Source organism: Mesoplodon bidens, assembly GCF_964165515.1.
Source record: "Mesoplodon bidens genome assembly, chromosome: 20".
Taxonomy (NCBI): Eukaryota; Metazoa; Chordata; class Mammalia; order Artiodactyla; family Ziphiidae; genus Mesoplodon; species Mesoplodon bidens.
Window position 1 is genome coordinate 28,080,905 of NC_138181.1, and position 17,251 is coordinate 28,098,155.

Here is a 17,251-nt window from a genome sequence, read left to right on the forward strand (position 1 = left end):
TCTTTGTGACCTGAGAACCCGTCCATCCAAGAAATCTTCACGCCAAGAGAAGCGCAGTCAAGAGGGTGGAAGATGCACTGCCCAGCTCAAGTGAGACTCCTGCAGCTGTCCCTCTGCAGAGACCTAGGTAATGCTGCACACTGTTAAAAACCGGTTAACCACACAATGTTTAATCCAGATTAAAAAAGAAGGCCGAGACCACAAACAGTGGCAGGTGACACACTGGGTGGCAGTGGCTCTTTACGTGGGTGCCGAGAAGAACACACGAGTGATATAATCTTCTAAAACAATTAATTATAAATGTCTACTGTTTTCCTTCCTAGAGAGTCTAGATTCTACTGAGGTCAGAGCAAAAGGAAAGGGGGTCATTTGCGGGAAAAGACATTTGGATTAGACCTTAGGCGAACCCTATGAGGATATTTCAGTGGACCTATGAACAACATCACAGAACTGCTTTTTGCTGTAAGCCTTCTGCCCATGAAATAGTTCTTCCTTAAGTGAGTAAAGCGACTTGCAGTAAAACAAAAACACCAGGGGACAACTGTTAGATACTATTTCCAGTGTGGCAAAGGAGGGTGAAGTAACCTACAGTGCAAACCAAGGGCTCCAGAAGTAGCACAAGTATAAGTGGATCCAAATGGCACCGCTGTATTTTTCAAGTACTCAAAAGTATCAACAAAGAGTACTTCTTTTCTCATAGTGCGCTATCAAATTCCAAGGCATAGCCCAACTGCAACAGCCTCGGCAGGTTGATTGAGGAATTCCACGGACGACACACAGCAGGATCTCTCAGCCTGCGCACCAGTGACATTCTGGGTGGATAAATCTTTGCTGTGGGGCTGTCCTCTGTATCACGGGATGTTTAGCAGCATCCCTGGCCTCTACCACTAGATGCCAGTAGCATCCCTTTCCCCCTGTGTGACAGCCAAAAATGCCTCCAGACCTTGTCAAATGCCCCTGTCCTCCCACCCCACTGAGAAGTATTAATACAGAGGCACAGCTCCTGTGAGAGTGCAGAAGGCAAGGCTACACTACCCCCTGACTCCCCAGCATTGGGTTCTGTGCCCCACGATGCACAGGTCTCCTCACACACCCCACGCAATCAAGGGAAGGGATTAGGGGGTTCCTCGCTAGAAAACGTCACCAACAGGCTAACAAGTCTTTGAATCTTTCTTGTACATTGAAATGCAAGTTTCAATAAACCCCCTTGAGAAGAGGGTTCAAGAAACAGGTATGGATTTACTCAGGGACTAGTCCAGTTTCCAAAGGAGAAATGGTGCTTCCTTCTTACTGTGAAGCTGATGGCAATTCTCAGTAGTTACTGATCCTCTCAACCTTCTTCAAAGTTATCTGAAAATCACCTCAAAAGCTGCCCAGGAACTAAAACAATATTTACCTTTCTTTTCAACTTGAGGCCGGAATGTTCTCTTTTTTACAAGTGGGATTCTCTTACCACACCAAACACCTGAAATTTCAAAGCCTGAGTGTGTCACTCCGCTTTAGTAGAAAGTATATTTGAGGAATAAGCAGAGATCCTATGGCAGGAGCTGATGGTGGAGCCTCTCACGTTATAGTGCAGAAGAATACAGGGGCCTCACGGGCCAGGCAAGGCCGAGTCAGGGTGCCTACAGTGCACCTTTTACCTCTTTCATTTAAACATCTCAAGGGCTGAAACTTCCAGTACATCCTTTGGTTTAAGGCCCTCAGCATGCTTGCAATCGATTTTTTAAATAATAGCGTCCTATCAGTTAAATCCACACAGCAAATTGCCAGGAGAACCCTTCTCCTACATTAGAACTGTGACTTGAACAGATAGACACTTAGAACACAGTTCTGACACATACGATTTCTAAGTTTTGAGCATGACTCGCATGGCATCTGCCTGTGTGAGTGAGCAGTGCGGTGGGAAGAGTCCAGGACTAAAGTCCAGGAGACGTGGGTTCAAGTTCAGATCAGCGTGAGACTAACCAGGTACCTGTTTAACATCTCTGGACCCGAACTTTATTCGTATAAATGCAGGTCTTAGAATGGGAGATGACTAAAGTTTTCTGGGAGAAGAGAGGTGGGAGGAGAGTTGGATATAAAATTATATATATGTAATTTTATATGTAACTATATAAAATTACACTCTCTGTGGAGAGTGTAATGGAAGTGCCCTGAGCCCTCGGTCCCTCAAGGCAGGTAAGGGATGGGGCTGTGTTGGATGTTAGGGAAGGAACCGCAGGCTCTGGACGCTGCCACACTCAGAGCATCAGGGCTGGGCAGAGGGAAACCCTGGCAAGCGCCCTGCAGCAATGGCCTGGGGTGTTTTGTAAGTTTAGGTCATTCATAAATTAGAAACTGTGTCAAATTACTGCAATGCTAGGAAGTTAGATCACAGAGCATTAGAAAGGACTCTGAGAAGTCCACTAGAGTCTACAGAGTAGCTCCTTCTTTCAGGCAGGGACACCTTTACATCCCAAATCAGATGAGAAATACTATTTAAAAAAATAATTCCTAATGGAAGTCATTATGGTTCTTATCAACAAGTAACTGTGTGTATGTACATACTCAATACAGTCTGAAGTTCTTCTACACTTCTGCTTGACACACTCAGTTCCAAAACTCTTTACTTACACTCTAAACAAGATACACACAATGTTGCCAACACCTCCCAATCTACACTAGGAGCACGTCACCCCCAAGAGTGCAGTATTTATATACGGCAGTTTCTATCAGACTCAAATCAACATTATGTCCCTCTCTGCAGTCAGCTGAATAAATAGTACTCTTGAATCACTTCATTCTTTTTTTTCTTTAACAATTCATTTAATGTTTCTGTATCATTAGTCAGAAGTCTTGTTAATTTGCAGGGACTATTTGTCCACAGAGGATCCTTTATTTCCTACCGGGGAAACAGCTTATGTGTTTTGCTTTGTTTTTTAATTTTTATTGGAGTATAGTTGATTTACAACGTTGTGTGTTAGTTTCAGGTATACAGCAAAGTGAACCAGTCATACGTATACATATATCCACCCTTTTTTTTTTTTTTAGATTCTTTTCCCATATAGGCCATTACAGAGTATTGAGTAGAGTTCCCTGTGCAGTACAGCAGGTTCTTAATTAGTTATCACTTTAACTATTCTTTTTTTGTTTGTTTGTTGTTTGTTTGTTTTGCGGTACGCGGGCCTCTCACTGTTGTGGCCTATCCCGCTGCGAAGCACAGGCTCCGGATGCGCAGGCTCAGCGGCCATGGCTCACGGGCCCAGCCGCCCCGCGGCATGTGGGATCTTCCCAGACCGGGGCACGAACCCATGTCCCCTGCATCGGCAGGTGGACTCTCAACCACTGCGCCACCAGGGAAGCCCCACTTTAACTATTCTTGATAACATTTCAGGATCCAGAACAGCAGTGGGGTGGGGGAAAGCTTTAAAGGGAGCTGATATACTGGGCTCATTCACATCCACCTGTAGGGAAAATGTAGCATATGTTCAATTACTACTAGAATTCCTACACTTGGCCAGTATCTTAGTTCGGGCAACTATAACCAAATGCCACAGACCGGCTGGCTATACACAACAGAAATGTATTTCTCACAGTCTGGAGACTGGGAATCCAAGATTAGGGTGCCACCACAGTTGAGTCCTGGTGAAGGTCCTCTGGTCGGTGGCAGACTGCCACCTTCTCGCTGTGTCCTCACATGATGGGAGAGGCTGGGGATCTCTCTGCAGCCTCTTTTATATGTCACCAGGTCCATTCGTGAGGGCTCCACTGTCACGACTTAAGCACCTCCCAAAGGCCTCACTTCCTAATACCATCAAGTTCGGATGTTAGGATTTCAATGCAAGGATTCTGGGGGAACACGATTACTGAGACCCTAGCAGCCAGCTAATTTTACTAGACCACTTCTCAACTACCTGGGCTGTTCTAATTGTAAATAAAAAGCTAGAGTTGGGCACTAAAATGCAAACGCGAACAGATCACTGGCTCTACAGTAGCGGTTCTCATGGTGTCGTTAGTGGATAAGCAACACCAGCATCTCTGGGGGACCTGTGAGGAATGCAAACTTTCAGGGCCCACTCAGAGCCACAGAATCACAGACTTTGGGGCCCAGAAACCTGCATCTTAACAAGCCCGCCAGGTGATTCTGACACACACTACAGTTTGAGAACGACTGGTCTCCAGGATTAAGCCCAAACTTCTCAGGACAGCTCACAAGGCCCTTTAGGATCGGCCCTTATCTTCCCATCAAGGCTCATCTCTCCATTACATCCCAAGCACCTGCACAGTGCCTCAGCTGACAGAACCCACATACAAACACACACGTGGCAGCACCCAGCCGCAGCCACCCAACAAGCCCAAAGGGGATGAGAGCCACTCGATCTTTTGGACTCAACTCTGCTACCCTTAAAGAGAGCGCCTTTCTTGAGCTCTGGCCCAGGTAGAGCTGACACTCCACACATCTGTGCCACTACTCAATCCTGAACCTGCAACACTCACTGAATTTATCAAGTTGTATCGTGATTTTGTTCGTGTGTCCACCTGTCTCCTCACTGGACTCTGATCTCCTGAAGGTCGGGGACAGTTTCATGCATTGCACAGCTGTGCCTCATACATAATGGCACTCGCAAGACGTTTGCTGAGTGACAGAAGACCTACTTCTGGTGATTAAGATATCCTTCAGAGTCCTTTCTCTACTGACGTGAAGGGTTCTGTGAACTCAGGTGGTCTTTCATCTACCCAGGATCAGAGCGGGGCGGGGGGGGGGGGGACGTGTTGTGAACAAAGCAGAGAAATTCGAGATAAAATATAAAGGATAAGTAGGAGTTATCTAGGCAGAGTGACTCTGAGTGTAGGGCAGCATTCCAAGAAGAAGAAACAGAATGTGCAAAGAATATGAGGCGGGAGGATCTGGGGTGAGTTGAGGAAACAGAGAAGTGAGTGTGGCTGGAGTTCAGAGGGAGGGGGTGGTCTGGCGGGAGATGAGGCTGAAGATAGAGACGGGGCCAGAGCAAGCAGGACCCTGCAGGTTTCACATCAAAGCGTTGTTATCCTAAGAACAATGGGAAGACAATGAAAGATAAGCATGGGGGTGGCATGATTAAGATCTGTATTTTTTAAAAATCACTCTGGCTTCAGTATGGAAAATAAATTGAGTAAGGGCCGGAGTGGATACAAGGAAACCATTTAGGAAGCTACTGCCTTAGTCTGAGAGAGATGGGTGGTGCAGAGAAAGAACCGACTTGAGATATATTTAGGAGGTCAGTCTGTGGGACGATAATGGACTAGATACAGCGCGTGATGGAGAAGGAATGAACGAAGAGGACTCCTAGGTTTCTGACTTACTCGGATGGATGGCAATGCCATTCACAGAGACAAGAAACTACAGAAGATGACCAGTTACGTGGGCCCTGATTTGGACCTTTTCATTTGGAGGTGTCTTTTGATATCCAAATAAAAATGTGCAGTAAACAGTAGGTCAGTAGAAAAGCAGAGAATAGAGGTTCTGTAGATAGAAATTTGGAAAGTCATCAGCATATAGATAATGGAAAGACTAACCAGACAAAGAACACAGAGCAGTGCTACCCAAGGAAACTGTGGTGATGAAGATGTTCCACACTCTCCAATACGGTACCCACACATACACTTGAAACATAACTGGTGTGACTGAGAAACAAAATTTTACATTTTTATTTACTTTCAGTTAATTTAAATAGCCACATATGCTAATGGTTACTATACTGGACAGCACAGGTATAAAATAACGAGAGTTAGAAACAAATCCTGAGGAACTCCAACATCTAAAAGCTGAATAGAGACAAATAAGCAAGCAGAAAAACAAACAAACAACTAGAATGACAGATTGCTAGCCAGGGCAGGTGAAAGCTCAGGAAGACAGTAGTCACCAATGTCCCATGCTGCCGAATAGTCAAAGATGAAAATGGAAAAATGTTCACTGAAACTAGCTAGTTGGACTTACTAAACTTCCCAAATTCCATCACCAACAAGAAGTTGATGTGATTAGCGGGTAAAATTCAGGCCTCCGTCAATATGTTTGGCCAGAATGAATGATAAAATGAGGTCAGAGGCAAGAAAATTTTGTGAGCAGACTTAAAACTTCTGAGACCAAGTGCTTCAAATTGTTTAATATCTATGAATTTGCTCTAACAACCTCCTTCTCTAATCATACCTAATTTTCTTGCCCATAGGATAAGGATCTGAGTTAGATGGTCTCAAAACTTTTTAATTTTTACGATTAGTTACTTTCCCTAGAATTGTATCAGCAGTTGAACTAGCTGAGGCACTGTAAAGACTTTTAAAATCATTCGATACCTTTTCTTAAAAAGATCAAAATACCATAAGAAAAAAGCCATCAAGAAAAGAATCAAATTGAAATTTCTACATTGTTAAAGAGAGGAACTTGCTCTTCATTTAAGATAAACTAATCTACTATGAACCTGAAACATGTACAGAGTTTTGTGTGAATTTGCTGGAGTCTGTTGACGCTCAGAAGCCTTATTTGAACCTTCCTGTGTATACAAAGTGAAGTGGTCCCCCCGACCCTAGTCTATCGTCCTGAGAAAAGTCAATGCAGAGTCAGCTGGTTAATTCCTTAAGGTTTCAGATGAAAACACAATCAGGTAATTTCTCCCCACTGGTTATACGACCTTTTTTCCTGAATCCTCAAAATATTTTCACAATTGCATACCATTTCTTAATCATCAACAATTATAGTTGAAAAAGACCTGCCTGAAACATATTTATATGTAGCAACAAAATTATACTTTAGCATATATATACTATTTGCATAAATAAAGTTTATGCAATAAATAAAGTTTGAACCCTAAGTATTCTTAGTATCTTCCATCTGGTCATTCTTTTTTTTAAACTTCTTCAGTTTCCCACTCACAAGGAGGACATGGAAATAAGGAGAAACAACACTGGAAACGAAACTGCTTAAAACCTCACACACGACCGGGCAGCACCATTACACAGTCACTGTGAGCACAGCCCGATTTTCCAGGTTTAAGGCAACAGTGCAGACAGGTGCAGCTGGTGACGAGAAGTCAACACACAGACGGAGGCTCCTCCCGGATTCTCCGCCCGATGACATTTTCACTAGATCGCACTATCTTCAAAAAACAACACAACGATTCTATTTGAGGGAAGCCTTTTAATGGTAAAACAATCAAAGTTTCCGTAGTGCCTTTTACAGGGAGGAAAAAACACACAGACGAAAAACATTTGTCTGGAAATAAATTACAGATTAATTTGAGAAAGAATGAGATAAAGTAACTTTTTATGTGACCGCTGTACATCAAAACTCCAAAGGTCACAGAGAAATAAGAACTGTTTCCAATAATAATATGTTACCGGACATTTTATTAAAAGAAAAAGGACAATGGGGAATGTTCAATTTGACCTTCCTTTTTATTAAAAAAAAAATACCTGGGCTTCCCTGGTGGCGCAGTGGTTGAGGGTCCGCCTGCCGATGCAGGGGACACGGGTTCGTGCCCCGGTCCGGGAAGATCCCACATGCCGCCGAGCGGCTGGGCCCGTGAGCCATGGCCGCTGAGCCTGCGCGTCCGGAGCCTGTGCTCCGCAACGGGAGAGGCCACAGCAGTGAGAGGCCCGCATACCGCCAAAAAAAAAAAAAAAAAAAAAAAAAAACCCTGCACTTAAATTATAACAACCTAATTCTTTAAAATTGAAACCACTTACACATGAACTTGAAGAGCAAGACAGCAGACGGTATCATTTATGAGGGAAGTCACTTCAGACTCTTAACACAGTATTCTCCCCTAACAACGGGCTGTGCAAAGATACACAGAAATCGGAGACGATTAACTACCCCCTCTATGTTGTCGCTTCCAAGCGCTTCTCCTCAGGGTTCTCTCTCCCCACAGCGTGAATCCCAGCTTAGAAACGCCGGATGGGCACTTCTCCACCCTGCTGTCGTCCCAGGTCCACAACACCAGGACCGGTGAGCTCTCTCACCCCCGGCCCAGACCCCTACACACCCCCTGACTCTCTGAGTGCCTCCACTGAGAAACCCTTTATGATCACCAAGAGCGGGCAACCTAAAGACTGAGGAAACTGAGGCCTAGAGAAGTGAAGGACGTACCCAGGTTTCACTGGGAAGCCGGCAAGAGAACCAAGGCCTCCTAAACTCCAGCTCCCACACTTTTTCCCCTGCACCCAAACCTCATCTCACCAACCTGAAGCAGCGGAACCTCACAGGAACAGCAGCGGACTAGGAGTTGGGACCGCAGACGTGAGCTCTGGACAGCCACGTCCTCGCCTGTGGAGGCAGCAGGTGGTACCAGCGCCATGACATCCCACCATCCGACCCCCCCCCACATCCACTTAGCTGCCAACTAGGCTGTCCTTCCTTTATAACCTTCCTTATCAACCCCCCCTTCCTTTTCAACACCATTATCTACACCCTGATTGCTATACGTCACTCCTGGACACTGTGTCACCCTCTGTCTTTTATTTTAGCCACTCTAGTGGGTGTGAAGTGGTATCTCGTATTAGGTTTGATTTGCGTCTTCCTAATGTCTAATGATGGAGGCCATGTTTCCAAGTGCTCATTAGCCATCTGTGTATCTTCTCTGGAGAAGTGTCTATGCAAATCCTTTGCCCATTATCCAATTGGGTTGTCTTTTGATTACTGAGTTGTATGAGCTCTTTGTATATTCTGGATACAAGCACTATGTCATATACATGATTTGCAAATACCTTCTCCTATTCTGAGGGTTGTCTTTTTTACTTTCTTGCAGAAGACACAAGTTTTTAACTTTAGATGAAATCCAGTTTACCTTTTTTTGGTCACTTATACTTCCCCTCATTCTTATACAGACCCACACAGTTTGCTAGAATACTGATTCCATGGAACCTGTCTTTGTTCTGGACATGAAGACACACGGTAGCTGAAATTGCCTATATGGTTTTGGCTGCCCAACTTTTTTCTGAGATTTTACTTCTTAATCTAAACCCCATTATAGACTTAAAAGAGACTAATTTAGGAAAAGCCAACTACTGGTAAAAGAATTAACCCAAAAGAAGAGTAATGTAGCAAATCTTAATGTGGTTATAGAGCTTACTGAAAATAAATGCTTCTAGCATTTTCACGAAAGAGGAACTACAATGCTATCTTTTTTTTTTTAAATAAATTTATTTATTTATTTATGGCTGCGTTGGGTCTTCATTGCTGCACACGGACTTTCTCTAGTTGCGGTGAGCAGGGACTACTCTACATTGCTGTGTGCAGGCTTCTCATTGCAGTGGCTTCTCTTGTTGCAGAGCACAGGCTCTAGGTGCATGGGCTTCAGTGGTTGTGGCACATGGGCTCGGTAGTTGTGGCGCACGAGCTTAGTTGTTCCACAGCATGTGGGATCTTCCTGGACCAGGGCTCAAACCCATGTCCCCTGCATCAGCAGGCGGATTCTTAACCACTGCCCCACCAGGCAAGTCCCTACAATGCTATCTTGAACTTACCAGTTATAATGTTTCAGGTTGAATTGTGTCCCCCCCAAAAGATACGGTTAAGTCCTAAACCCTGGTACCTGTGAATGTGACCTTACCTGGAAACAGGTCTTTGCAGATGTCCTGCCAAAGATGTACTGCTTGACTCTCATCTAAGAGCCAAGAAGCGAGACCCGAAACATATTCTTCCATCACTGCCCTGAAAAGAAACCAACCCTGCCAACACCTGGATCTCAGACTTTGAGACTCCAGAACTACGAGAAAATGTTTCTGTTATTTAAACCACTCACTCTGTGGCACTCTGTTACACAGCCTTAGTAAACTAACACAATAACGAAGATACAGAAGATGTCTCTGACTAAACTCACATAACAGGGAGAAGCACTGAGAAAAGCCAGACAACGGCAGCAACAAGAAATCCCTCTCCAGTATTCTCCTTAAAATGTCTGTCAAACTGTCTGAAAATAAACTATCTTCTCTGCAGGAACAATGAGGAGAAGGAGAGGAGGAGAGCCTGTACTCCTGGAGGAATTAATCAGATCACATCTCCTTTGCTCAAAAGCCTCCAAAGACTTCCTCATTCAGAGTAAAAGCTGAAGCCCCTATAGCATAAGTAAGGCCCTTCAGGACAGGGTCTCCTGCCACCTCTGATCTCTGGCTTTCTCTCCCCCCACCCACCCCTCAAGCAAGTCTGCGAGCTTCTGCCTCAGACTTTTGCACCTGTCCTTCCCCAGACCCCCTCGGGCCACTAGGGCTTTGCTCACAGGTCCCCACCTGGGCAAGGTCTCCCCAGGTCACCCTATCCAAGTGCAAAATCCTCCCCTTCCGGCTGAGCCAGCATTCCTTATCAACCCCCCCCCACACACACACCTCGCCACAGTTCAACTAGAAGGGAGAACTTGTTTTTCCCCAAGGCACGTCTCACCGTCTGAAATGCTGTGCATTTTATTTGTTGACTGTCCGACTGCCTCCCAGCCTAGTTCAGGGACTCAGTGAATGCAGAGATTTCGCCGTGTCCACTGCTGAATCCTAATCACCTAGTCAGCGTTCAATAAACATTTTTTAATGAATGCATTCGCGCAATCTTCCTCACTGGGCTGAGATTAAGAGTAAGTGCCTCTTCAGAGTCTATACCCTCTTTTGTTTTTTTTTTGTTTTAAAAAACATGGCTCCTACCTTCTGTCAGAGACTCAGAAAGACAAGTAAAAGTCTCCAAGCACCCCTCTGCCTCTGTGCTGATTAGAAACCTGGGCACAGGTTAGAGTCTCTGGCCCAAGTCTTCTTGTCCTTTCGGGACCCTCCACTCCCAGACAGGAACTCGAGGGGGCCTGGAGCTATCTGTGGGAAGTCTAGCCTACAAGGTAGTAGTGTTGGTGCCTGTCAGCTGGGAATCCTGACCTTCTCTGCCCTCCACAGAGTAACACGTCCTGCAACTTCATAAATGAAGCACTGGGCAAACTGTAGGGAGGTGGGAGCCAACTTCAGACCTTGATTATTCCTCAGTATCAAAGCCTGGATAACCAACTCTTTATTTGAAGAGAAACAAACAGGAAAAAATTATAGAACATGTTTATGTGTATTTCTAAATCTACAAGAGTAGAGGAGGAAAGATGTTCACGATACAAATGTTTAACTAGAGGAGGGACTTCCCTGGAGTTCCAGTGGTTAAGAACCTGCCTTCCAATGCAAGGGACGCGGGTTCAGTCCCTGGTCGGGCAATTAAGATCCCACGTGCCGAGGGACAACTAAGCCCACGTGCTCTGGAGCCCACGCACCACAAGTAGAGAGAAGCCCGCGTGCCGCAACGAAAGACCCTGCATGCCGCAACTAAGACTCAACACAGCCAAATAAATAAATATTTTTTAAAAAAATAATAAATAAAAATATAAAGGAAAAGGTTAAGTAAATTATGAAACATCAACTCACGAAAATCATTCAAATCACTATCAAGATTAGGTTCCAATATAGAAATATCAATGAATATTAAGATTAAATTTTAATATGAGAAAAAATTATGAAACCATGTTTAGTTTAAGAATAGAACAGAAGCAATATGTACCCACTGACTTTAATATTCTAAAACTTATGACTACAGATGAATAAAGTTTATAAGGGAACACAGAACTACAAACAAAGATTTTTATTAGGATGAAATTACACTTACTTTCTCTTATGTTGTTACACCATTATTTAAACAAATCTGAAATATCTAAATATATGCTCATACTTGTCAAAGCTCTGACAGGAGAGAGAAGGCTGGAGACAGACCTAGGACCTTTATTTAGTATGTGTACGTGAAGAAAACAAACTGGTTCTTACCCTTGTGCCTCTTCAGCTGGGGGAAGCTGCTAATTGTAGTTGCTTGGATTATTTCCACTACAATTTGATACCTGAGTTTTAAAAAGAGAAAACAAGAAAAGATTGAATAGGAAAAAAGTACTATTTTCAGAGATGCGTTAATGTGCTAATCAACTATAATACTGTGAATCCTGCCCAAGTATCACTAAAACCACCCAACATGGATGAAGTCGTTGGTCCGGGTGCTGGGCCATGCGCTACTCATTTCTGAGACCGGAATGTAAGAGCTGTGAACGCACTTCCCCACTCCATTCCCTGTACAGACGCACTCCCACCTGGCCCCCCGCTGAAGAAGGAAACCTTGAGGTTATGAGCAGCTGCTCCCTCTCCCCGACCCCCACCTCTGCCCTCCTCCCCGCTACCAGTAACCAGAGCCTACTGACTCCACCTCCCAGGCCTGCGCTGTCCAATGAAGTGGCCACGAGCCACGTGGGCTACTTAAGTTAAACCACAGTTGTAGTTCCTCAGTTGCACCAGCCGCATTTCAAGCGCTCAGCCGCCTCATGGGCCACAGGGGACGGTGCAAAGAGAACACTTCCATCACTGCAGAAAGTTCCACTGGGTGGTACTGTCCTACACACTTCTCAAAGCTGTCCTCTCCCCTCCAGTCCCACTGTCACCATCTTCGTGATTTCCTGCATTACTCCTCACTTAGAAGAGCATTCCAGACCAACAGACTCAAAGCATCTGCAGTGGGACTCTGGTGTCCACAGTGTCTAAGCTCCCCGGGTCACTCCCGTGCACAGAGAGCGCCGACAGCTACTGGGGCAGAACTCCAGGTACACGTACACGTGACTGAGGTCGCCTCTGTGTGAGGAGAAAGAAAAGCCTGTCTTTTTAGTGCCAAGTACAACCCTAGAACTGGGGCTATTCTGAGCATATTCAAGTCAGGTGAGTTATGACCCCAAGTTCTTAAGTGCTATTTAATTATTATTAAGTACTGCCCTAACCAAACTTATCTATCCTGAGTGTTTCTCAGCCCTTAATTAGGTTGACTGATTAAGAATCTGCCTATAATAAAGCTATTTAACATTAACTCTTTATCTGAACACAAACTTCGCAGCATTCTAAGACTTAATGCTACATTTGGTTGGCTTTCAGAACACAAGATATGTCCTTTTGCTTTTCAACTAAAACCCAGATGACAGACGTGAATTCATCTGTCACACCTATTCATGGACACCTCACAACTTTACATCTTTTTATTTCTTCACTTGTGCGGTAAGAATATCGATGCTCTCTCTCACCACCTCAGAGACCAGGCTGTCAGGGGCACTGTCGGCGGTCACCTGGAGACTCTGGCAGACTGCTGGTTGCCAACACCCTTCCCTTTTTTTTTTTTTTTTGCGGTACGCGGGCCTCTCACTGTTGTGGCCTCTCCCGTTGCGGAGCACAGGCTCCGGACGCGCAGGCTCAGCGGCCATGGCTCACGGGCCCAGCCACTCCACGGCATGTGGGATCTTCCCGGACCGGGGCATGAACCCGTGTCCCCTGCATCAGCAGGCGGACTCTCAACCACTGCGCCACGAGGGAAGCCCTTCCCTCTCTTTTTTCCCTGCTAACTGGACCACATTTATGGGGGAAAGCAATGCACCCAGCTCAAAACGCGAACCTTCTCCCTAGCAGTTAGGGACAGCCATCTGATGTGGTTCTAGCCTGTGAGGTATGAGCAGGACTTGCCGGGAGGGGATCCCAGGAAGGTTCTTTAAAGGGGCAGAGACTCCACGGAAAAGCCCTTTCAGTCTTCTGTCATTGCCCTTCCTCAAGTTTCCTCTATGGAACAAGGATGCAGCTGGATGAAGGCACAGCAGCCATGAGGATGAAAGCCACGTGGCGACGGGAGAAGACAGGAGGAGTTCAGGTGTCCAGGGACATCACTGAGCCATGATAACAGCCCCAGCCTGTCCACCTCAGGACATCTTGTTATGGAGGAGAATAAATCCCTAACTTGTTTAAGTAACTGTGCGTCGACACGTCTCAGGGCCAAATGCTGTCTGCCTGAGAGACAGCTCTCTGAAGTCTCCATCCATAGAGGAGTTACCTGCGGGCTGAATACACACTCAGGCGATGCTCTCCAAAAGGAGGCCTTGCTAGGACATTAATGATCAACAAAGTTGTCTGATGGAACTGCCTTCATTCCTCCATTAATGGTAAAACACAAAAGTAGCTTTTCACATGATTTTTTCCTGCTAGTTATGAACAGATGAGGAAACAGCTTATAAGAAGCACACACAAGCCTGGAATCATCAAAGTCAAACACTCCTTAACCAAGTCTTTAATTTAACCTTGGACTTAGGTTCTATAAGCAGAAAGCACTGACTTTTCACTCAACTCCAACACATGTCACCCAACTCCAAACATATGCTTGTTGCAGAAACTTCTACGAAGAAAAGCATGAGAATAATCTATGTGGTCAGCATGCTTTCACTAAACAAACACTTTTTAAATCAGTTTCTAGACACTGAAATGAACAACACCAACACGGTATCTGCTTTCAGAAAGCTCTGGGGATATATCAGACTAAGGGGAAAACGCTCAGCCTCTAATATTTGAAAGACTACATAAAAATAGATTTTAATGACACACTGATTCTAAAATGCAAAATGGCGTGTACACTTATGATTGCAGATTCGTAAAGATGTGGGTATGTGAACCAGGGCTACAACGCAAAACAAAGATAAAAATGAAGGGCACCGTATTAAAATGGTAGGATTATAAGTCATCTTAAAACTGTTCCCAAACTGCTTACCTATCTTAGCCAGTTCAAACAGACTTACCTTCTTCCCTGCACAGGAAGCTTTCCTTACCTCTCCATTTCTGCACCAGCCTCACCATCCTTCTCTCCTTTAGGCCTGCAATCTCATCATCTTAGATATCTGCCCTCCCATAAATAGGAATCTCAAAGTCCTTTGAATCTTTCAATAAGTTCCCCTCCTCCTCTTCCTCTTGTCACCGCCCTATTTCAGGCGTTCTCACCCGTGGGTCAGCTGCATTAGCTAAACGGTGTGTCTCCTTGATGTCAAGCTTTCTATCTCCCACCCAGCCCACTTCGAGCACCCCTGTCAAAACACCTTCCTCCAAGACCACTCTCAGCTCCTCGACCCCCGCTCAACCCTCCAGGACCCCCCCAGAGGAGGAAGCCTCCACTCCAGCCTCCCGCTCGCTCTGCACCTTGGCACTGGCCCCCTCACCCACCCCCCATATAAGCCTGGACTGAAGCCACCACTGTGTTTCCACACTGCTCTCCCCAGCCTGTAGTCACTTTCCAGGCTTTCGCTCATGCTGTTTCCTTCTGAAAACCATCTCTCTTCTTGTCCACCTAATTAGATCTTATATACGCTATTTCTTCCCTCAAGTCATTCCCAGTCCCCCTGATTCACATTAATATTTCTCCTCGCTGAAACCCTAAATTACTTCTGCTCTATAATAGTACCCATTTGGGGCTTCCCTGGTGGTGCAGTGGTTGAGAGTCCGCCTGCCGATGCAGGGGACACGGGTTCATGCCCCGGTCCGGGAAGATCCCACATGCCGCGGAGCGGCTAGGCCCGTGAGCCATGGCCGCTGAGCTTGCGCGTCCGGAGCCTGTGCTCCGCAACGGGAGAGGCCACAACAGTGAGAGGCCCGCGTACCGCAAAAAAAATAAAAATAAAAAAATAAATAAATAGTACCCATTTACCTACTATTTTATACTGTTATTTTAAAGAGTCACATTTCCACAAAGAATGTTGTGAACGAAGAGAACGGTGTGTCCAGTGTGTTCAGGGCCTCACCCTTCTTTTTAAAATGGTCACACGTCTGAGCCTAAGACAAAATTGTGGCTTTGTGTATAAAAAAAGATATGCTACCTTTTTTTTCTCTCCAACTAGATCATGAGCCTCTTGGAGATAGGGATTAAGTCTTGGATTCTCCAACCGAACCTAGCTTGGCAGTAAATATTAATGAGTGCTAGGGACAGAATGCTTGTGTCCCCTGCAAAATTCATATGTGAAGCCTAATGCCCAGTGTGATGGTATCTGGAGGCAGGACCTTTGAAAGGTCATTAGGTCTCGAGGGTGGTTCATGCCCTTACAAAAGAGACCCCCCGCCAGAGAGCTCTCTCCACCACGTGAGGCCAGAGCAAGAAGACTGCTGTCTATAAACCAGGAAGTGGGCCCTCACCAGAAACCCAAGTTGCCTACCAGCACCTTGATCTTGGACTCCCCAGCCTCCAGAACTAGGAGAAATAACTGTTTGTTGTTTGAGCCTCCCATCCTATGGTATATTTGTGATAGCAATCCAAACTGACTTATTAATGAGCTACATTAAGAAGTGTTAACATCTGTAACACTTAACAGGCACACATAACATTCTGAACAATCTGTTCTTTCGATATTCTTAGTGATTCACACTCTGGGACAAATAAGTCATCAATGGTACTGAAGAAAATACATGTCATCTGAGAAAGAGGTAAAATGTCCAAACAAATCCATAAAATTATAAAGTAATACCACCTAACAGAGTCCTTTCATCAGGTACCAGGTACCTGATTAGATAATTTATAGTATCTCATTTAATCCTCACAAGGTGCTGTAATTAACCCCACATTACAGAGGAAGAGATTAGAGTTCAGGTGTATGAAGAAATCTATACAAGGTCTCACTGCTTTTAAGTACAAGAGGCAAAATTACAACCTAGGGCTTGATTCTGAAGCTCACGTTCTTAACCATTTTCTGGCTGCCCTAAAATTCAATATAGGTTAGTGTTTTATGTTATCTAAGGCCCTTCAAAGCACATCAGCATGGCCAAGGCCAGACCATCTTTCCAGCCGTACTTGCCTTCCACATCCCTCTTGGATACATACCATTTTCTGGCCAAACCAGACCACGTGCAACACCCCAAACGCAACGCAGCTCTTTCCTGCCTCCCAGCCTTTGCTCCCCTTCTTCTCCTTCTCATACACAGCCCCCCCCCCACCCGTCACCCGCTGAAATCCTGTTCACTCCCAAACACCCAGGCCTCGTAGATTCCTCTCGGCTACAGGATGAAAGATTTGCTCCTACCCACTTCTTCAGCTGTTCACACTCTGCTTCTGGCCTACCTTGCTTCATACTTAGCTATTTACACCCACAGGGGTCTCCTACACTGAACAAGGAACACCTTGATGGCAGGGAAAGAATCCAAAGATCCACAAGCAATTCATCTTTACAGATACCAGGCCCTCCTCACACAATGCTCTGCGCACAGGAGGCGTCTGAAGATGATCACTGAATCTGTAGAATTCACTTTCACTCGATACCAAAAGGCAAAGTAGGAAATGAGAGACTTTCTCATTCTCAACAAAACCACGCAACACATACATCCAAATGCTGGCCATCCTTGACGGCACAGGATTCTTAGTCATCTGGGGGGTATTCGGGGGCAGCCAGCGCTCACCTGGCCTTCCTCC

The 17,251-nt window shown here is 45.3% G+C and overlaps 1 protein-coding gene across 5 annotated transcripts in view; it reads right to left on the minus strand.

Annotated features, from left to right (window-relative positions):
- The window catches only part of SNX25 (sorting nexin 25), a 114,967-nt gene that overhangs the window by 38,999 nt on the left and 58,717 nt on the right, over window positions 1-17,251 (minus strand). For all 5 annotated transcript variants that reach the window (XM_081220843.1, XM_081220842.1, XM_081220841.1 and 2 more), the window contains exon 6: window positions 11,788-11,858. In XM_081220843.1, coding sequence (XP_081076969.1) covers window positions 11,788-11,858 — 71 coding nt within the window. The remainder of the gene's footprint in view (window positions 1-11,787; window positions 11,859-17,251) is intronic.